Below are 24,320 nucleotides of genomic sequence, written 5' to 3'. Positions count from 1 at the left end.
AAATGTAAAATAGCTGTTATCTATATGAATATATTTTAAAATGTAATTTATTCCTGGGATGCAAAGCTGAATTTTCAGCATCATTGCATCCCAGTCTTCAGTGTCACATCATTCTAATATGATGATTTGTTATCAATGTTAAAAACAGCTGCTGCTTAATTAAAGGGATAGTTCACCCAAAAATGAAAATTTGATGTTTAACTGCTTACCCCCAGAGTAACATGTGAACCAGAATGCGTTCACATGTCACGAGCCGGATGATAAACACGTGCTCAGGAGAGATGGACGTGGCTGTGTATCAAAGGTAAAAAATGATATAAATACTGTTCAGTTTCTCACAAAAACCAATCGTTTAGTTTCTTAGGACATTAATGTATCGTCACGAGCCTCAGGGTGTAATTTGGATTTGTCTGTGCATGTTTTTGTTTACTTTTAAAGGTCTGGTGCCCATCCACGTCTATTATTTGGCTGACAGACTGCACCGATTTTCGTTAAAAATCTTAGTTTGTGTTTTTCTGAGGAAACAAAGTCACCTACATCTTGGATGCCCTGGGGGTAAGCGGATACACATCAAATTTTCATTTTTGGGTGAACTATCCCTTTAAAGGAGAAGTCCGGTGTGATATTGACCTAAAGTGTATTGAATCATGATACCGAGTGTGAACGTACCTTGCATATCTCATCTCGTCTTGTCCACTGCAGTCCGAAATCTGGGGTCAGTTAGCCGATGCTCACAACAGGTTGTCAATGAGAGTCAATAGGGCATCGAAGTAGCCGTGTAAATAAATCACTGTTTTATGCCATTTACGAGGCACAAAGTAGCTCCACACTTCATTGGTAGACTTCCAAGGGCCCTGACATTTAAAACGAGACATTGAGAACTCAGAAAAAGCACCGGTAGTTTATTTACGAGAAGATTTATACAGACAGTAACTTGAAGAAGTTTAGCGGTCGCCGCCATCTTGAGTTTAGTCACGATAAGTCGAGTGTCGAGCAGGAAGGAACTTATCAGGTTTTCAACTTATCAGGTTGTAGTTTCCTTCCTGCTCGTCACTCGACTTATCGTGACTAAATTCAAGATGGCGGCGACCGGATTTTTTCTTACAGGAATTGTCTGTATAAATCTTCTCGTAAATAAACTACCGGTGCTTTTTCTGAGTTCTCAATGTCTCGTTTTAAATGTCAGGGCCCTTGGAAGTCTACCAATGAAGTGTGGAGCTACTTTGTGCCTCGTAAATGGCGTAAAACAGTGATTTATTTACATGGCTACTTCGATGCCCTATTGACTCTCATTGACAGCCTGTTGTGAGCATCGGCTAACTGACCCCAGATTTCGGACTGCAGTGGACAAGACGAGATGAGATATGCAAGGTACGTTCACACTCGGTATCATGATTCATTACACTTTAGGTCAGTATCACACCAGAGTTCTCCTTTAATTGGAACCTGTGATACCTTTAAAAAGAGCAGCATTCATTCAAAATATAAATCTGTTTGTAACAATATAAACTAGCATTTAAAAGTTTGGGGTCAGTTCATTCTCATTCTTTCTTTTTTTTTTGAAAGAAATGAATACTTGTATTCATCAAGGATGTGATAAATCGATAAAAAGTGCTGGCAAAGACTTATATTGTTGGAAAAGATTTCTATTTTGAAAAAAAAATGTTGTTTTGATTCATCAAAGAATTCTGAAAAAAGAAAAATAACTGTTTCCAACATTTATAATTAAAGTAATAAATCTACGGTGGCCGACAGAGGCCAACGCGCTGCAAACAAGAAAACACATGCAAACAGAAAAAACGACAACAAATTAAGAAAACATCTTCATCAGTTTGACAACACAGGCGCTGCAAATCCTCGCAACGCAAACACAAATACGGAAACGCGCTGCAAATTCTCACAACACAACCAAACTCAGAAACGCGCTGCGAACACACAAACGCGCTGCATATAGCACGGTCCACAACGGAAATGTTTCAGGGGGACCTCAAAAAGTGACGAACCCATCTGGGACCTGATTATTTTTTCAGTGGCTGTTGGTCAGAGCAGAGGTGTTATCGGTGAACTATCGCCTTTTAGTGATAGTATAGTATCACTTAAAGGTGATAGTGATATAAATAATCAGGTAATATAGTGATATAAATAATCAGGTCCCAGATGAGTTCGTCACTTTTTGAGGTCCCCCTGAAACATTTCCGTTGTGGACCGTGCTATATGCAGCGCGTTTGTTAGTTTGCAGCGCCCTCGTGTGTTCGCAGCGCGTTTCTGAGTTTGGTTGTGTTGTGAGAAATTGCAGCGCGTTTCCGTATTTGTGTTTGCGTTGCGAGGATTTGCAGCGCCTGTGTTGTCAAACTGATGAAGATGTTTTCTTTATTTGTTGTCGTTTTTTTCTGTTTGCATGTGTTTTCTTGTTTGCAGCGCGTTGGCCTCTGTCGGCCACCGTATAAATCAGCATATTAGAATGATTTCTGAAAGATCATGTGACACTGAAGACTGGAGTAATGGCTAATGAAAATTCAGCTTTGCATCACAGGAATAAATTATATTTTAAAATATATATTTTTAAAAAATGCTTTTTATTACTGCCAGATTTCACCCGTATATTCTTGCCTTGCTATATGGCTTGGGTCTCTCCTTCAGTCTGTTTTATTGTGTCAGGCAAAAAGTCAGATAAATAATAGTTATAGCATCTCTCTTCCAACCATATGAGGTATCAATTATGTCTGTAGCACAAACAATGAAGGATGTGTCACAAACCAAAATTCAGTACTTAGCGCTAGGGGTTTGTTTGAATCCACAACCCTAAGTATGAGCAATAGTACTTCGGTTTGCCGTAGCACGTACCACTAACAACATGGCAGCCCCTTTTTTACAGTGAAAGGTCTATTAGAGCCAACAGCTCTACACAGATGCACACACATCTTTTATCTCCAGCTGTGCTCTGTGTGGGAAGGCAGCTGTGTTCTCGTCTAGCCGACTGTGTTAGTCCCTGCCACAGTTCTGCCTCCGCCAAACACCCAGAATCCTCCATTTTTATTAGCGTTTACCGTCCATACGCTTTATTAAAAGCTATATTTCAGAGCACAGCGTGATGCAGCAGACGCAGACAGCTCACCAGAGAGAAAGAGCGAACGAGAGATAGATAGAGCGCGACAGGAGAGAGAGAGAGAAAGAGGAAGAGAAGGATGACACTTGTTTGAGTGGGAGCAGCTGGGAGATTGCTAGCAGTAACTGAAGGTTTATGTCATGGAGATATGGACAGTCTTCTTCTCACTCGCCCACAGGCACCGAACGGCAAAGAAACAGGGCTCGGCGCGCTCATACGCACACGCGTGCTCGATGACCTCATTTACAAGGAGCTCTTGGAGACGATTACAACGGTGATTCGTCCCTCTCCTGAAATTTCACTGAAAAACTGGCCATTACATCATGTCACTTGAGGCTGCGCTCACCTCCTTACTGGGTGACTTTAAAAACAACATGAAATGGTATCCGCAACCCATTTCGCTTCTGTAATGTGACATTTTTGAGTGAAACAGAATGTTTAGCGGGAAGGGTAATGTAAGCTGCGGCTTGATTGCATCCATTAGGATTTGATTGGATACTGAAAATTGGGCTATTATATTACAACCAATATTGTTTTCCATACTCAAATGATTTTGTTTACATCCAAGGGGTGCGTATATCATAGTGCCTGGAAAAAGCTTGCAGATAGAGTTATTATTTTAATTATTTTATTCAGCAAGGATGTATTAAATTGTCCAAAAGTGACAGTAAAGGCATTTATAATATTATAAATAAATTATGTTCTTTTGAACAACAAAGAATCCTGAAAAAAAATGTTAACAGTTTTCACTCAAATATTAAGCAGCACAGTTTTAATCATTGATAATTAGAAGAAATGCTTATTGAGCACCAAATCAGCATGTTAGAATAATTTCTAAAAAAAAATTTAGCTTTGCCATCACAGACATAAATTACATTTTATAATGTATTAAAATAGAAAACAGTTATTTTAAACTGTATTAATATTTCACAATATTACTGCATTTTAAATATGCAGACCAAAAATATATATATTACCGATTCAAAAAACAGTAGTGTGTTTTAAAATGTGTAATTTTTGCTTATGGGTGCTCAGTTTTGCACATAATGGTTTTTGAGCCATTCGCCAAGCTCTTCACTAGAGTCAGTTTTGAGCTGACGTGAAAGGCAGCATACTTGGAAAAATGCATGTCTATTTTATGCTTTTAAGATCGTCCAAAAAAAATAAAAATAAAAAACAGGGCACTGCTAAAACATCTACTATGATTGTATTAAAGGCACATCATTTAAGATTTTTTGATGAAAATATCCCAAAACCACTAAAAGAGTGTTACAGTTGAGGTATTTTCACATAAAAGGTGATATTTCAGTTGATATTTCACATAAAAGGTGTTTGCATGTAGTCCACAAGAGAAAAAAAATAGTTGAATTTAATAAAATGACCCCGTTCAAAAGACAACACTATGCGTTAAGAGCCGGGGATGAAAACTTTTTGAATTTGTAGATCAGGGTAAATTTAACTTATTTTGTCTTCTGGGAAACATGTAAGTATCTATAGTAAATTCAGAAGGGCAGTACTAATTGAAAACAATATGATATTTAGGCAAAAAAAAAAAAGAAAAATGTACACATCTTAATTCTGTTCAAAAGTTTTCACCCCTGGCTCTTAATGCATCATGTTTCATTCTGGAGCATCAGTGAGCGTTTGAACATTCTGTAATAGCTGCAATAGTTGTCCTCAGCATGAAAAGATGGATCTAAAAATCATACATTTATTTTTCATTTAGGTTCAAATACACAAAAATGCTGAAAAAAGGATTTTTCTAAAGAACAGAAGGCACTTTAACTGTTCAGGACAAACAAGGGACTCATGATTAACACTAAACATCATCACTAAACATAAAAAACAGGTGTCGATTATTCAGGTAACAACACAGTATTAAGAATCAAGTGTATGTCAACTTTGAACAGGGCGCTTTTTTATATTCAACTAATATTTTCTCTTGTGGACTATATTGTAAACGTCTACTATGTGAAATCTTATTCAGGTCAGTACTAAATTAAAAAATAACGTGCATTTTGTATGATCCATCGTATAAATAATTAAAATTTTGCAGATTCTGCAAGGTCTATGTAAACGTTTGACCTCAACTGTGTATATATATATACCGCCATTCAAAAGTATGGGATCAGTATTTTATTTTATTTTTTCAAAAACCTGTAATATTGTGAAATATTATTTCAATGTAAAATAAAAAATGTCAATGTTTTCTATGTGAATGTATTTTAAAATGTAATTTATTCCTGGTCCCTCCTGCTCAGGACCAGCTAAAACCAGCATACCAGCATCAAAACCTACCTTAACCAGCATATGCTGTTTTTTTCAACAGGGATCCTTCTTATTTTGGTAAAATTATTAACATATTGCAGATTCTGCAAGGTGTGTGTAAACTTTTGACCTCAACTATACACGTTCTCACACAGTGAAAAATACATTGTGAAACAAAGAGGAAACAGAGGCCGACAGAGAAGACAGAGCAGGTTACTTCTGATATGAAACAAGGTCTCAGCTTTAAAATTTTGTCATTTTAAAGAAATTCAAACAATAAATATGATTTTGTAGCTCTTTAATGTGTCATGACAGATCACTGTATTGGCTTATTAGATCAATTGACACATGAACCGTTCGTCTAGAGTTGTCAAAAAGTATAGAGTTAGGAACTTTTGGTGCTGAAAATGTAAAAACATCCATTTCCCGCTCACATTTGCCCCGCTGTTGAGCTGATTTTTAAACATCGCTGATTGGCCATAGTGTTCACGTGCTCAACAGATATGACTTTGATTGGCTACAATGATCATCATTTCACACTCCTCACCAAGCGCTGTTTAAAGCGCCTTTTCTTATTTACTTAAAGCACAAAATGAATGAACATCTGAAGGTATTTTATTTTAACCTCGGAAATATGTCAATACACATAATTTTTTAAGTTTAAGTACACCAAAGTTAATCTATTCTCCTGTCTGATTTGTTTGTCGGACAAAATGGTGGAATTTGCATTATGATTGGTCAGACAAGCTGTTTGCAAAGGGTAAATTATGGCGTCATCAAACTACACCTTGTTACTTTGTTTGTTTTGAATATGCGCCCTCTAGCGGCAAAAATTATATACTGTGCCTTTAAAGTACTTTTGATATGTTGCTACATTGCTGTCAATAGAGTGCTGCAAGGAAAGTTTTCAGAAAGTTAGCATTGGCTTTTTTTTTTGCCGAAAATAAGCTTTGTGACCAACAAAAGTCATGGTACTTACACATTTTGTTAATTAAGATTAAGTAAAAAGCTAACATTAGGCTATGAACTAACTACACCACATTTGCATGCATTCAGTGTCACCATCATTGAGCTTTTGACAACTTTTTATGTAAAATCTACAAGTTATAGTTTGTGAGAATATTAGTATAAACACAAAGAGGCTGTAAAATCTGACTATAGTGAGTAGACAAGTTTTCCCGTTCGGCGTGATGATGTTTAATGTCCCTGACAACCTCTGTAGTCCCACAATTTGCGCTTAACTGGTTTGGGAAAAAAATAACGCGATTAGCATGTCACGCATCAATTTCATTTTGGAGGTGTCCAGACAAATTACTTCCTGGGGGCTTGATGTGTCTCACCTGGTTAGGACACTCTGTTAGTTACCACAGTCACACTATTTTCTATCCAGCAACTAGTGTGACAAGACGTTTCATTGGTGATTTGTTTATAATTCCATAGTGTTGTTCTGGTAAGCCCCGCCCATGTCAAAATCTCATTGGTCAAATTGTGCTACACATAGCTGAATATTAAACATCAAACATGCTTTGATTAGCCAAGGTTGCACAGTATTTTTGTTTTACGAGTGGACAGACAAAACAGCTGCTGGAAACTGGAGATGTTGCGTCTGGTTAGGAGTTAATACAAAACAGAAAGAAAGAAACTGCTGTAGCGATTATTTAATGGCTCATCTAGAGTCTTTAATGGAGGGGAGATATATATTGAGCACATGACATCAGCCCTTCAAGGCAGATTGCTTTCATGTACTGTTTTTCTAGGTCTGCTCCCCTTGCAGACAGTGAGAGGGAGACAGAGAGAAGAAAAAAAGCAGAAACAGAGACAGAGAGAATATACTGAAGACATTTCTACACGGCAAGCCTGTCAGGGAGGACAAACCTGCTGGTTACACTGGGATGGCGTACTGCCGGGTTTCCTGTCACGCACTCCTGTCAAAAAATACCAAATACACACTCGCTCACACACACTTTCTCAGGAAAGAAAGTGTTTACCGCACAAACTGTTCGGCGGCTCAACATGCACACTTGAAATCCACTGCCATCTCTCAGACTGGGAGTAACGCCACGTTCGCGGAGCCTGGTTTTTCCCTTCCGACTGTCGCCGCACCAGGCGCTCACCAGCCCACGTACCACCCAAGACTCATCCCACGTAAATGATCTTTCCTCCATTTTAAGTCTTCATTATCATGCATTCCGCTCTACTTCCACATCGACGGCATCTCTCGTGCCTTCTTTCACTTAGTTGCCTTAGTTGTAAAGCTGGTGCATCGCCTTCAAAGGCCAGCAGGATTAGGTTTCTGGGAAAAGCCTGAGCCCTAATGGAGGCTGTAGACCATAGACGGAAGCAGTAACCAGTAAAATAGTGAAAGCTTGATCTCCAAGTGCTTTAAGCATCGATAAAGTGCTGACGTTGCTGAGACTTAATCACACACACACGCACGCTCGCTCCATACTCCCATCAACCTGTCTCCTGCACTCCAGCCTTTACTGGAAGAACTGACCTGAGATGGTGAATTGAACTGAAAATCACGTCAGCATTGATCGAGTCTCAAAGCTTAAGTGCAATTTAGGAGAAGATTCAGCTCTGAGGAACATGCGAGAAGGTGCACAAACTCGACAAAATGAGGAATAAGCCTGTGCTATTTATTTTATCATGTATACACTGAATAAAATTTGGTGTAGGATTTACACTGAAACAATTTTGACTCAGAAATTACTCCAAAAAAATACTCTAAATGATATTTATTTATTTATTTATTTATTTATTTATTTTTTTTTTTGCTGTACTTAGAGGTAAAGTATGTAGTATGTAATTTCCTACCTGATCTTATGATAAAAAAAACGTACCTGTGGGAACTTTTTCGCAAGATGCAAAATATGTACCAATAAGTACATATCACTGCAGTTTCTAAGAGAAATGAACACTAGAGGTGGTAAAAAATTAGTTATAATGCCACTTAACAGACATTTCAAGTCAGAACTGCGGTGACACGTACGAAACCATTGTCACATAAAACATACCATGATTCTTTCAGCTGTTCTGAGGAAAAACGAACAGTCTTTTAGCCCCACCCAGTGGATATTTCACATTTAACATGTCCCAAAACGTACTACGTATTGTGCGTCTTGTGAAAAAGTTCCCACATATTTGTAAAAACAGTACCCTTTTGAGAGAACTCAAATGACGTCCTCTAGCAAATGCTAAATCGCTCCCCATAGCAACCTCAAGAGGATGCAGCATCTTACATGTGTAACCTGAGACGTTCCCTTTCGAGAGACTTCAAACCGCGTCTTTCTGCGGTCACAATCGCAAGTATGCTGTTTTAGCTTGTTTTTCAATCTCATCTTTCATCTCTTTTATCGTGAGTCATGTTTTTCGTGGGATTCGTACCCAAGAATTCCACATCCTAAGTCCAGTTTTGTGCCAGCTGAGCTACTGAGCTGTAATAACTGAGTAATAACTGAGTGTTCCTTTTTGCTGGAAACTGCAGTGATATGTACTTATTGGTACGTATTTCGCACCTTGAGAAAGAGTTCCCACAGGTATGTTTTCTATGAGGTAAATCACATTACAAGCTATGAGGTAAATCGCATTACAAACTTTGATAAAGCATTTGGAGTTTTTTGTATCTAGAAATATTTGGAATTTTGGAATATATGTGATGCGATCTGGGAAAACTCGTCAGGTGTCACGCTGGGATGTTTACAGGAAATGAACAGAACAGGAGAAGATTTGGAGAGCCTGCACCCTGTAATCTGTGATGTTTTATGAACAGATATACATGTAATGTTCGAATGTTTGAAAGTGTTCTGTGTTCCTTGGGATCATTTTGTATCTTTTACATCATGTACAGTGACTAAAATAAGTCTTTTACCACAGTAAAGTGACTTTTACTTGTGATACTTGACTGTCATGTTTCTATTTTTATTGCCTCACTTTGAACCCGATTTTCTCAAAATTTCAAGTAAGTTACGTTCTATGGACAAAATGAAAACAGTTTTGAAAAAGGCTTGAACCCAGCTTTCATATAGTATCAAAGCCTAAAAACGGTAAGATTTCACCGTGTTCGGTTTTCCCAGATCGCATCACATATATATGATTGCAAAATATGCATACCATTATTTAGGCAGTCTAAGAGCATATAAAAACTAGTGCAATCCAAGAAATATTGATGTAAGTTTCACTGCAGAATCATGGGTAATGTAGTTTTTCACCATGATTCTGCTGTTAAACATGATTATTTAAAAAGTAACTTAAAATAGTCAACTGATGGCTTCAACAAAACCATACAACATCGATTAACAACTTCACAGCTCACAGTAGGTCTGTCTTTAAAGGTTTGTAAGTGATTGTCAAAAATCAATTGCCCCATGGAGAAAATGAATCAGATTTTTACTACTGGAAACTAACTGGTGTGCTGGATTTTTTGAGTCAGCGTTTCTGGTCTGGATACTCAAGCAGACTGCATCCGAAATCACGCAGTGTCAAAGCCTCACGCTTCAGAATTTTAGCTGCAATGGCTTACTTGTACTTGTCTCTGTATATTAACTTGGGTTAGGAAAAATTATTACTACACTAAAAACATGATGCTTTCCTTTTAAATGTAATTGTAAATGTATATGTGCTTTAAGAAAGAAGGTAAAGAGCATTTGAAGTGAGTTATGAGAATACAGTTGTACTGTATATATGTGAATTATGTGTGTGTTGGACAGACAGGATGAGAATTATACACAGAGCAATGACAAATGGTGTGTGTGTGTGTGTGTGTGGTCTATTGGTGTGGAGAGCCTGTGTAGCAGATAAACGGTAAATAAATGGAGACGATTTCTATCTCGTCTCTTACAGGCCCACCGCCAGTACTGAGGGAGGGGGTAGGGGGTCATGCTGATAATACCCATTAATGGCTGTCGCCACACAAACATTTAGCATTTAACCTGAGTTAGCGACAGATGCTAATGTGTCTCACTGCACCAGATCCCTCTCAGCTCCAGTCCTTAGGAAGCCGGGGACAGAATGCTACTGTTGCAATGCAAACTAAAGCACCTGCTGATAAATGCATCTGTTTCATTTGGGGTGAATGAGAACAGAATTGAGAAGAAACCTAAAGCATCATTCAGTCTTTTGACTGTCTGTCAATACAGTATTATTCAGCACCTGAAGTTCAATACTATAGCTACATGCTAACTATAGTTTAAGTTATAGTTTTGTAAAAGTGTAGTAACTATGTTTTTTTTTTTGCAGATTAATTACCATTTGTATAACCACAGTTAAACTATGGTTAGTGTAGCAAAACCTTGGTTAATTTTTGTTCACCATGGTTCACCATTCTGTTTAATTTTTTGTACCATGGTTAATTTTCATAAGGGACAACAATTATTGTTTTAATAAAGTTGTTTATGAAACAAAATACTGTTGTGTTTCTAGGGTATGATTAAAATACCATGTACTGTCCAAGGCACTGCATAAAATGTCATGGTAATAGTATTACATAGTAATTGTCTGCAAACCATGACATATTTACATATTTATATATTTAACTTTAGTTGTGTGAAACAATTAATCATGATTAATCACATCCACAATAAATATAAATACACACACATGCATTGATATATTTAAGGAAAATGTTATGATTATATATTGATTATACTTATATATATATATATATATATATATATATATATATATGTGTGTGTGTGTGTGTGTGTGTGTGTGTGTGTGTGTGTGTGTGTGTGTGTGTGTGTGTGTGTGTAAATACGTGTAAATAATTTTTAAATATATTTTAAATATATACTGTATGTGTGTGTATTTATATATACATAATAAATATACACAGAACACACACACACACACACACACACACATATATATATATATATATATATATATATATGTGTGTGTGTGTGTATATATGTATATATATATATATATATTGGATGTGATTATTCATGATTAATCATTTGATAGCACTAGTGCTTTTGTGATTTTTATTAATGTTTCTTGTGTTTTCTTTTTTTTATTGATTTATCTTTAATTATTTTTTCTTTCCATTTTAGTAGTTTCTTTAAGTTTAGGTTTTTCATGTAATTATATTTTATTTTTAGCTTTATTTTAATTTCTGATCATGTTTTTAATAGTTTTAAGGGCCTTATAAAATCCATATTCAAATTCCATTTTTTTCTGGGTTCAGTTTTTCTTAATTTTTCTGGGTTCAGTTTTTATTTTATTTTTTTACTATTAAAATTTTTCTAGACCCTGTTTTAATGGTTAAATAAAATTGTATTAATCAAAAAGCATGTCTAATTAATTAAAAATGAAACATACACAATTTAACAGCAATTTATGAAAAGTTACAAGTAGGAAAACTTACATTTGTATGGCCCTATGAAATGTATGAATATGTTTTAATTTTACCAAATTCTGTTTTCCATTAGTTTATTGAATTCCATTTTAATGGTCTCATTAAATATTAATAATCAAAAGCATCTCTAAACTATTGATTTTATACACACACACACACACACACACATATATATATATATATATATATATATAATTGTTATTATTATTATTATATTATATATCATAACTGTAATTTTCTGTCACAGTTTCTTTAGGTTAAACCAAACCTTTTCTATGATGGGATGCTGTGAAGACCTTTGAGTTTCTGTTCGTACATAGTATGACGAAACTTTTTCTCACAAGAAACGGTAAAATGCTCATTAAGTGCCTCTTACACAGTGTTGCCAAGTCTGCGGTTTTCCCGCGGAATTGGGCTACTTTAACACTGTTGCCGCGGGTTGTCTTTTATGTCCGCGGGTTGAAGTGACCCCAATAACATAATATTTAGCCCCTGGAATGCTAATTTTACCGGGGGAATCCCACCAAAAAACTTGTATTTTACCCCCCAGAATGCGATTTTTACTGGGGGAACTTCTTCTAAACACATTTGGGCTACTTTTAGACTAGTTTTGAGTACCAATTGGGCAGGTTTTGTTGTGGAAACCTGGCAACCCTGTTTTCAGAGCAGTTCTACAGATTATATTTATGTGTTCATGTATTCATACATTGAGGCGGCAGAGGCTGAAAATACTGCAACAGTTCTTTACACAGAGACGCAGAAAATGCACAGACACTAGTCCATATCGTGTTTTGATTTAAGTGTGCTGACCTACTTTTGATTAAATCATCCAAAATTTGGCAAATTCTGTTACATTCTGCGTTATATAGTAACAATTCCGTCCGTTTTTTCTGCATTGCGGAAATCATAGGGCCCTAGTTTTAGTGTTTAAAGGAACACTCCACTTTTTTTGGAAATGGGCTCATTCTCCAACTCCCCCCGAGTTAATAAGTTGAGTTTTACCATTTTGAAATCCATTCAGCCGTTCTCCTGTTCTGGCGATATCACTTTTAGCATAGCTTAGCATACATCATTGAATCCTATTAGACCAATAGCATCGCGTTCAAAAATAACCAATGAGTTTCGGTATTTGTCCTATTTAAAACTTGACTCTTCTGCAGTTATATCGTGTACTAAGACCAGCCGAAAATGTAAAGATGCGATTTTCTAGGCCGATAAGATTAGGAACTACACTCTCATTCCGGCGTAATAGTCAAGGAAGTTTGCTGCCATAATATGGATGCAGCAGGCGCAGTAATATAGTGCGAGATATTACTGCACCTGCTTCGGCCATGTTACGGCAGCAAACTTCCTTGACTATTACGCCAGAATGAGAGTGTAGTTCCTAATCTTATCGGCCTAGAAAATCGCATCTTTACAATTTTCCGTCGGTCTTAGTACACGATATAACTGCAGTATAGTCAAGTTTTAAATAGGACAAATACCGAAAGTCGTTGGTCATTTTTAAACACGATGCTATTGGTCTAATAGGATTCAATGATCTATGCGAAAAAAGTGGAGTGTTCCTTTAACAATACTGATGGTAACATCCAAAAGCCAGGTACTATCATGTGTTGTTATTATATATACAAAATATATACAGAAAGATTATGAATGGAATGAAAACTATGGCTACCATGGTCTTTTTGTTGCTAAAAAAAAAGGATAGAAATGAGTCATAGTCAAGTTTATTGTCATTTTTCACATTTCAGATTTGTTGAGCATGTTTTGTTTTTGTTCATTGCTCTAAAGTGTGAAAGAAATGACAGTAAACCTGATTTTGACTTTAAATTCAACTTTGCACAAGAGGCTGATACTCTTTGGAAATTTGAATGGATAAACTGTTTGTTTCTAGCTATAAATGTATGTCCTTGGCAAATGCTTTCTTAAGAGCATTACACAACACACTTGTTTATTTGTTTGTTTGGAAGACAGGAAAAGAGAGATCACAGTTTCAGCAGTCTTATCCTGTGAAGGGGAGTTACTGTCCCACAGGACATTAAGTCGGAGGACTCCTGAGGGCCGTTGCACTAAACGTAGCTTTGCTACAGCGTTTCCACATGTCTCATCACTTTCTCTCTCTGGGCACAAAGAAAGATGGCTGGACATTTGTCATTGAAAGCCTGGCATCTAACGAATGAGTGAGTGTGGAAGGGAAAACTGAGAAAGAAAAGAGACAACACGGTAGCTGTTGGTAGAGATGTTAGCAAGTGTCACACCACCATCAGTTTCTCTCTCTTTCTCTTTCTATGAGTTTGTTGTCTGTTTTGCTCTTCTGCTTTGGCTGCTGTTTTTGATTCTTCTTTTAAATTGGGACACATGATCTCTTGCTAGTTTGTCATTTTTCTTATTTTGCTGTTTTGGAATTTTTTGCTCTTTTTGTTTAAGCGCAGTAAAATCTTTTTGAATTTTGTCTTTTCTCTTTCCCCCCCTTTTTGTCTTAACCCCAGGTCCGCTCACAAAAAAACACGATGAGTCTTCGATGAACAGACCGAGGGACGAAGGTATTTTTCTTGCATGTTTTTCCCTTTTTGTCTTGTTTTTCAGAATCTTTTTTGGGGGGGCGGTTGTAAAATGTGCCATTATTTCTCTTGATTATTTTGTCTTGTATGTTTTCGCATTTTGCTTCCAGCTCAACTAGCCACAGACACACACACACACACACATACATATGCTCAAGCATACATGCACTAATTCATGCACTGCTGATGTGGTTATTTGTGCTGCATATACTTTTAATCTCTTCTCAAAAACAAATGATTCTGACATCATTTCATTACAACAGGCTTTTATTTTAGGAATAATCTCCCGTCGACGGTTATTAAGATTTCATTATACGTTTTGTGTCCTTTCTGATGAATGGCAAAGGATTAGCAAGAAATCAATAAACTACAAATCCCATCAGCCCCCTGTGATTTAGTACGATTTCATTGGCTGACATGCATCCAGCTGAGAATGCAGTAGAGTAGCTAATGCAGTAAGTCTGTAAAAGACAACGGGCTGGATTTGTTGCTTTTAGGAGTGAGTCTATAATAAATTAATCTTTGAGTATTTCATCTTAAAATTGCCAAAATTATATACATTAAAATGTAAAAATAATTGCACAGATCTTATTGCTTAGATTTTAATAATAATTATTGTTGTGTATATGTGTGTGTTTACAGCATATACTGTGTGTCTGAGCTCACTTGTGTTTGTTTGTGTATGTGGGTGTCCTTGCAAATGTGTGTGTGCATGTTAATCACTCCATGTAACACTCTTTCACAGTTTCCACAAAATGTGTGTTTCTGTGTTGTGTTCAGGGGGCAAAAAAAGGGCTGGCAGCTGTGGTTGCCAGACATTCACTGTACAGTAGAAATTTCAGTGACTGCATATTTCGACTGTGCCTGTATATTTTTGTAGTTTATGACCGTAGGCTATATATACAGTATCTCACAAAAGTGAGTACACCCCTCACATTTCAGCAACCATTATAGTATAACTTCTCAAGGGACAATACTAAAGAAATTAAACTTGAATATATTTTAAAGTAGTCAATGTGCAGCTTGAGTAGCAGAATAGATTTACTGTTATTATTGTCAAAATAGCTGGTAACAAAAGTGAGTACCCTAAGTGATAACAGCAGTATGTTGTTTAACCATGCAAAGCCTCTTGTCCTATTCTTCATGTTTATGTTTTTGTCTGCTTGACAGAACCATACAAAGTTGTGTATCTTGTATTAGAGCAGTTTAAATTAGGTGCTTTAAGTACAATTCTCTCATACTGACCACTGGATGTTAAACATGGCATCTCATGGCAAAGAACTCTCTGAGGATTTGAGAATTAGAATTGTTGCTCTCCACAAAGATGGCCATAGTTATTAGAGGTTCAGTAACACCCTGAAACCGAGTTACACTACAGTGATCAGGGTCATGCCAAGGTTTTCCAAGATGAGTTCCATTCGGAACAGGCCTCGCAAGGGTCGATCAACGAAGCTGAGTATTCGTTCTGTACGTCAGGTGTAGAACCTGGCTTCAAAAAACATGCATGAGTGCTGCCAGCATTGCTTTAAAGGTTGCAGAAGTAGAAGGTCAGCTTGTCAGTGCTCAGACCATTCGACACACACTGCAACAAGTTGGTTTGCAAAGGCGTCATCCCAGAAGGAAGCCTCATCTGAAGCTGGCTCACAAGAAAGCCTGCAAACGGTTTGCTGAAGACAACCTGTCCAAGAGCATGAATTACTGGAACCACGTCCTGTGGTCTGATGAGACTATAAGATAAATTTGTTTGGCTCAGATAGTGTCCAACATGTGTGGTGATGCCCTGGTGAGGAGTACCAAGAAAATTGTGTCTTGCCTACAGTCAAGCATGGTGGTGGTAGTATCATGGTCTGGGGCTCCATGCGTGCTGCTGGTACTGGGGAGCTGCAGTTCATTGACGGAAACATGGATTTCATTATGTACTGTACGTTCTGAAGCAGAACATGATGCCCTCCCTCCAGAAACTAGGCCGAATGGCAGTTTTACAACATGATAACAATCCCAAACACACCACCAAGATGACAACTGCCTTGCTGAGAAAGCTGAAGGTGAAGGTGATGGGGTGGACAAGTATGTTTCCAGACCTGAACCCTATTAAACACCTGTGGGGCATCTTCAAGCAGAAGGTGGAGAAGCACCATGTGTCTAACGTCCAGCAGCTCTGTGAGGAGTTGAAGAAGATCCCAGGAACAACCTGTGCAGCTCTGGTCAATTCCATGGCCAGGATGATTAAGGCAGTGCTAGATAACAGTGGTGCTAACACAATATATTGACACTTTGGACAAGTTCACTTAGGGTGTACTCACTTTTGTTGCCAGCTATTTTGACAATAATGGCTGTATGTTGAGTCATTTTCAGGGGACAATAAATTAATAGTGATATACAAGCTGCACATTGACGACTCTTAAATATATCCAAGTTTCATTTCTATAGTATTGTCCCTTGAGAAGATATACTAAAATGGTTGCTGAAATGTGAGGGGTGTACTCAATATGTGTACTTTTGTGACATACTGTATGTATTATTTTATCAACCAATAGGAAGTACATAAATGATTAGTTCAATTCCAGAATTTACACACACCCCTGTCATCCAAGATGTTCATGTCTTTCTTTCTTCAGTCAAGAAGTCATTAATGTTTTTTTAGAAAAACATTCCAGGATTTTTCTCCATATAGTGGATTTCAATGGGGATCAATGGGTTGAAGGTCCAAACTGCAGTTTTAATGCAGCTTCAAAAGGGTTCTACACGATCCCAGCCAAGGAAAATTAGTCTTTTCTAGCAAAACAATTGGGTCATTTTATAAAATAAAAAAAAAGTACTTATTAAACTAGCTTGACCTCTTGCATTACGTAATCACGTTGGAAAGGTCACGCATGATGTAGGCGGAAGTATATAAATTATTATTATTTATTTATTTTGCTAGAAAAGACCCGCATTCCTTGGCTGGGGTCGTGTAGAGCTCTTTGAAGCTGTATTGAAACTGCAATTTGGACCTTTAACCTGTTGATCCCCATTGAAGTACACTATATGGAGAAAAATCCTGGAATGTTTTCTTAAAAAACTTCATTTCTTTTCGACTGAAGAAAGAAAAACATGAACATCTTAGATGACATGGCATGCGTAAATTGTCAAGAATTATTTATTCTGGAAGTGAACTAATCCTTTAAATCTGCTTTGTACTAAATATATTGATATTCACTATAATAATACATATGGTGAAAGTAGGTCACATGATGATGACGAGTTCATAAAAATTGGCCTTAACATGAACCACAAGGTAATAGGTAATAGAAGAAATAAGAAATATGACTTTTTTGTTCTTTACAAGTGTTGAGAATACTATACTTTCTGTCATTTACAAAAAAACATTTACTCGCTGTCATGATATGCCAAACCTGCAACTGAGAATTTTAAGCTTTAGATGCAAAGTCACCATAAAAGCCTTATAAAAGGAATTCATATGACATATATTCTCTATTCCAAACCTACTTTTTTTTAGAAATACACCAACTGAATTGTTATTTACTGAAAATCTGCCTAAACCCTCTCACATAATCAGACCTGAAAGCTCTGCAATACATTCCAGCTTTTAATGGTCTAGGCATACAGTAGATATGTATAAGTAGATGCCACATTCAACCACTCCAAGCACATAGATGCATCTATCATCTTGGAACGGTGAATGTGTTGTCACTCACAATGAAAATCAATGAGTTTCCAGATGCCACAACATTAAGCAGCCTGTGGATGTAAAAAAAAAAAAAGGTAAAATTTAAATTCCTAAAGAAATTGGATAAACATTGACAGGTTAGAATGTGTTGGTTTGTGTTATTAAAATGTATTAACTCAACATTACAGATTTTTAAACTATAGCACCTTTTAAATGACTATACGCCTTACGTATAGCAGCCCATAGAAACAGCCGCTAATAAAGCATCTAAATATACATATCTGTGGGTCCAGGGACTGGTCAAGAGGCCATGTAAAGCAGCCAATCACATTTGTCCTGTTCATCGTTGTTTAAGGCTGTTAAAACATTACGTTTATATCCCTACAATAAAAGACTAGAGTACAACTAATTCATTCAAGAAGGTTGTGCAAGTTTACTATGACAGTGGTGCAGAGTCTGGCTATACTTTGAAAGTCCAGCATTTAGTTGATCCTGAAATTTGATTATCACAGTTGTAAACACAACGGCTTTCTTCTTCATTGAGAGAGTTTGGCGTCACAGCACACAGATGTCTAAGGCTGAGACTACCTAAACCCTGACATATATGATATTAGTTAAATAGAGAAGTAACAACGGTCATCTCATGAGCAAAGGAGTCTTTTGACTCTTTCCAATCAATCAGTTGATTCAGAGCAATCAGATGAAACATAGTAAATGCAGTCGTTGCTTTTGGAGGTGGATGCCCTTTTTTGCACCACCTCAAGCGAGCGTTTTTGCGAATGAAGGGATTTTTATTTAAAATATGGTGTTTCCATCACTTGTTTCTGATGCGATACTTCAAAATGCGCATAAAAACAAGTGATCGAAACAGCTATAGATGACATAGTTCACACATAAGTGAAAATTACACCATGATTTGCTCACTTTCAAGCCATCCTACACTGTAAAAAGTTTTCACCAGTTTTAACTTAAAAACTTAAGTTTAGCAGCTGCCTTAAAATGTTAAGTTAAATCAACTTAAGCCATTTCAACTCCTAAGTGAAATCAACTCATTTTTATTGTAATAAGTTAAAATGACTTGCAGTTTTAAGCTGATTCAACTTAAATTTTTAAGGCAGCTGCTGAACTTAGGTTTTTAAGTTGAATCGGGTAAAAACTTTTTACAGTGATGACTTTCTTTTTTCAGACAAATACAATCAGGGTTATATTAAAAAATGTTCTGGCTCTTTCAAGCTTTATAATGGCAGTGAATGGCTGTTGAGAATCAATAGTACATCCACCCATCATAAAAAAGTGCTCCACATGGCTCCAGGGGGTTAATAAAGGCTTTCTGAAATGAATCAGTAAGAAAAAATATCAATATTTAAAACTTAATAAACCATAATCTCTAGCTTCTACTAGCTGTTTTACTTGGATACACGACAAAGTGGCGTTTCAGCGGATAATGTACGATGTCAATGAAAGCGGAAGCGAAGAGGAGAGAGCAATACAAAAATGCCGGCCACCAATTGAAAGTACAAAATGAGGATTTGTAAAGAAAGATGTTGGAGGAATTCGATATAAGCCAAGAGGAGACAAGCTTCCTTTACTCCTGTAAACACCGCTCTCTCGTGTAAATGCATACGACAGTTAGCGAAAGCTAGAGATTACGGTTTCTAAAGTTTTAAATATGGGTATTTTTCTTACAAAAACGCATCGTGGAGTAGTTTTTATGATGGATGGATGCACTTCATTGGACTTCAAAATCTCAACAGCCATTCACTGCCATTATAAAGCTTGGAAGAGCCAAGACAACTCCAATTGTATTCGTCTGAAACAAGAAAGTCATATACACCTAGGATGGCTTGAGGGTGAGTAAATCATGGGGTAATTTTTGGGTGAATATATATATATATATATATATATATATATAGGGTATATATAGTGATATATAATTCAAATTTATATATATATAGCAATTAGCAGGGGTTTACAATATCGGTATTCCATGCTCTTTCGATTTAAAATGACTACCACACTTTACAGCATACATGTCTGTGCATGTGCAGGGCTCGCGCTCCATGCACCGAGTTCTCGGATTCCGGGCGTCTCTAATTGCAGAGGTTTAAATAGAGACACTGCCAGCTAATCCAATTTTGCGTCTCTGAACACGGGAGAGAAGAGGAGAGGAAACGCACAGCAGCGACGGAGGAAAGGAGGAGAATGAAAGAGAGGAGAGATGAAAGAGAGGAGGAGAGGGGGGATGCTCAGATCACCAATTTGAGAGAATGGAGGGAGAGAGATCGCTAAAAAAAACGACGTGATAAAGACGAGTATATGATGAAATAAGATTCATGGAGCTTTGAAAGTGAGAGAGGATGTGTGGGCGGCAGACAGGAACAAGAAGGGAGGGATGGTCGTGGCGCAAAAAGGTAGCGAGTTTGCTCACGACGCACGAGAGCCGGGGACTCACGGGGACCCGGGTTCGAATCCGCCCGAGCCCCGATCTCTGTTCTCCTGGTATCTCTGCCTTACTTTCCTGTGGATAACATTGAGTAAAGCCCGGATGGAAAAGAACAAAAGATGGAGAGGTGTAGAAAGTCCCATAACGAGAGCAGAGAGGCAAAGATGAAGGCAGAGAGTTGAGGAGAGGGGGAGAGTAGAAGGAAAGCAGGAGATCAGAGGGAACGAAGGAGGGGGAGGTGCGGCATAGGAGAGGAAGAGAGAGAGAGATGCAGGCTTGGAGGAGGAGAGACAGAATAGCGTTCTTGTATTTTGAGGATGTTTTGAAGCGAATAGGATACTAAGGCCTCTGTTGAAAGGATCTGGGCGTTGTGCTTGCTCTCTCTCTCACTCTCTCTCTCTCTCGCTCGCTCTATTTCAAACTCTTTCCATCACATATTGAGGCTAACGCATTGCATACGGTCTCTCTCTCTCTCTTCCTGTGTCTCCCCATTCTTCCCTCGCTCGCACACACACACACACACACACACACACACACACACACACACACACACACACAAAGATTATACTCATGGATTCGTAAGCAGGGTTGTCCCAGATAAGATGTTTGTGGATTCTGTGTGCTTCTCTTCGATGCATCACACACAAAAAATATCTCAATACTGCAGCGAGAAGAAAAAAAATAGTCAGCTTGCAGAAATCTGCTTTTACAGCATTTGATTCTACATTTATTCAGCATTATTGACATTAAAGGGGTAGTTCACTCTAAAATGAAAACCCAAGCATCATTTACTCACCCTTATCTACTTCCAAACTTGTTTTCTTTCTTGTCGGGAACACAAAAGCAGATGTTTAGCTGAATATACAAGATGCTCCATTCACTGAAAGTGTGAGTTTGCCAAAGGTTTAGTCAGACTTTATAAAAGCAGTCCAAATGTCTGGAATATTGGTTCAACTTAAAATGAAAATTCTGTCATTAATTACTCACTCTCAGTTCGTTCCAAACCTGTAAGACCTTCGCTCATCTTCGGAACACAACTTAAGATATTTTCAATGAAATTTGAGTGCTTTCTGACCCTGCATAGACGGCAACACAACTATCACATTCAAGGTCCAGAAAGGTAGTAAGGACATCAATAAAATACTCCATTTGACATCAGTGGTTCAACTGTAATGTAATGAAGCTATAAGAATACTCAGATTTAATCAAAAATATCTTAATTTGTGTTCAAAAGAACAAAGGTCTTATGGGTTCAGAACGACATGAGGGTGAGTAATTAATGACTGATTTTTAATTTTTGGGTGAACTATCCTTTTAAATTTAATGAAAGTCTGATATCTAAGTCTAAAGTCTTTGGTCACTATTCACTTTCATTTTATTCCAAATATCTACTTGGACATTCTGATAAATGATTTCTTTTGGGTTCCATAAAGAAAGAAAGTCATACAGAATTGGAATGATGGAACGAGGATGAGTAAATTATGACACAATTTGAATTTTAGATAAACTATTTAATATCTGCATATATGCCAGTATAATCAAAATAAAAACGGACTTACGGGTATTTTACTAATTAAAATTTGGCAATTTCAGACTCACCCAGAGGAAAATTAGAGGTTTCTCTTTCACAAAGTTCTTAGTTTGTTTCTCCTAAATATTCTGTGAAAAAGTACAAATGAGACAATAGTTGACATACAGTTAGAGCACAAATCTATAAAATGAATGCAAATAGCAGTATATTAGTAAGTGTATAATTTGGTCTTGAAATAAATTGATAAGAAACAGAACTCAGCTGCATCTTGACAGATCTGAGCTCACTTAGTGACATATTTACACTACCAGTCAAAAGTTTTTTTTTTAGATTTTTAATGTTTTTTTGAAGGCTCTTCTGCTCACCAAGCCTGCCTTTATTTGATCCTATTTACAGCAAAAACTTTGATTTTGAAATATTTGAAATATTTTACCATTTAAAATAACTGTTTTCTATTTGAATATACTTTAAAATGTAATTTATTCCTGTGATTTCAAAGCTAAACTTATAGAATCATTATTCCAGTCTTCAGTGTCATATGATCCTTCAGAAATCATTATAATATTCTGATTTCCTGCTCAAAAAACATTTTTTTTTTTTTGTTATTATTATTATGTTGAGCTAAAGTAATATTTTTCAGGTTTCTTTGATGAATAGAAAGTTCAAATGAACAACATTTATCTGAAATATAAATCTTTTGTAACATTATTAGGGCTGTCAGTCAATTTAAATATAATCGCGATTAATCGCATGATTTTCATGAGTTAATTCGTGATTAATCACACATTTTTTCTGTTATAAATGTACCTTGAATTAATACTTTTTTAAAGTTTTTAATACTACGTGCATATAATACGCAGTTTTCGTGTGCATACTCGGATGTGGCTCTACGCATCAACCCTACAACACCAATCCAAACATAGACCAACTCTGCTTGCATTAATTCAATATGTGAGAAGTGTATAATGTTTCAAAAGATTTTTAATTTCAGATAAATATTGATCTTTGGATCTTTCTATTCATCAAATAATCCTGAAAACATTTACTCAACTGTTTGAAATATTTATAATAAGAATAAATGTTTCTTGAACAAATGATTTCTAGAATGATTTATAAAGGATCGTGTGACACTGAAGACCAATTCCTGTGAAATATATTTAAATAGATAGATAAATAGCAGTTAGTTTAAATAGTAAAAATAAATTCACAATATTACTGCGTTTGCTGTATTTTGAATCAAAGAAATGCTTTAAAAAACATAAAAAATATTACGGTTCAAAAACTTTTGACTGGTAATGTGAAATATCATAAAAATGGAACATTTCAGTTTAAAATCAAATTTCTATTTTAATATATTGAAAAATGTCATTTATTCATGTGATGCAAAGCTGAATTTTTTTTATCATCATCACTCCAGTCCGCAATGTCACATGATCCTTTAGAAATCACTCAAATAAGCTGATTTGCTGCTCGAGAAACATTTCTTATTATTATCAATGTTATTGCAAACTGATACTTTTTTTCAGGGTTCCAATCAAAAGAACAGCATTTATTTATAGTAGAAATTGTAGAGTAGCATTTTTCACAATTTAATGAATATAAAAATACCTTAAACCCCTGTTAACTCTCCAATTAATTGCAATGATGCCTAGGAGAAACAAGTGAGATATCAAAGAGTTGTGATTTTTCCCTTCCTACGGGGATCATGGTGTTGCCTCACGATGACACCAAAAGAAGTTCCATCCTCAAAAAAAAATGTTCCCATCGCCTGATTGGCTATCGACAGCACACCTGATCCACACACTCCCATCCGATTGGCTAAATCAGAGGTGTCATTGCTTCAACACCGACGTCTACCAAGTAACTCTTACGCCGCTCAGCTGCATCGAGGGTGTGAAAACACACATCAGAGCTGGGATAACAGTCTAATATTAGTCTTGTGTGAAAGAGACACTGGGATAATTAAACTTGTTTGTATTTCCATTAGTCTCAGGATTCAAAGAGAACACACGAGTGTGCAAAACATGTTGACACGTGATCGCACGTAGCTTTTCAAGCAGAGGTGTTTGTGTGCGTGCAAAGATTAAGACGAAAAGTGTGTGTGCGAGGGTGCAGTCGCTGTAATGCGTTTGTAACCCGAGATTCAGGTGGTGATGCAGGCGGGCGTGCAAATACGTGCGTAGAATTTGTTTCCGTGGCAACAGGCATGAGTGAGTCAGTGCTGGTGAGCTTCTATTAGACAGAGAGAGAGAGATGAGGCAGTTTCCATAGCGACTCAGCATCACAGCTGCCTGTGTGTGTGATTTTGTGTGTCCGTGAAAGGACCTTGGTCTGTGTAACTTTTATTTTATTCTCTTTTGTGTGCCATTTCCTTTTCACATCT

General features: G+C 36.8%; 1 protein-coding gene across 1 annotated transcript in view; it reads left to right on the top strand.

The window, feature by feature from the left end:
- nlgn2b (neuroligin 2b) overlaps positions 1 to 24,320 on the top strand; it is a 117,475-nt gene that overhangs the window by 57,949 nt on the left and 35,206 nt on the right. Inside the window, exon 3 of the mRNA XM_073829118.1 lies at positions 14,222 to 14,275. Coding sequence (XP_073685219.1) covers positions 14,222 to 14,275 — 54 coding nt within the window. The remainder of the gene's footprint in view (positions 1 to 14,221; positions 14,276 to 24,320) is intronic.

The sequence above is a fragment of the Garra rufa genome, chromosome 23 (assembly GCF_049309525.1).
Source record: "Garra rufa chromosome 23, GarRuf1.0, whole genome shotgun sequence".
NCBI lineage: Eukaryota > Metazoa > Chordata > Actinopteri > Cypriniformes > Cyprinidae > Garra > Garra rufa.
The sequence above is the reverse complement of the archived record's forward strand: the minus strand, read 5'-3'. Positions and strand labels throughout refer to the sequence as shown.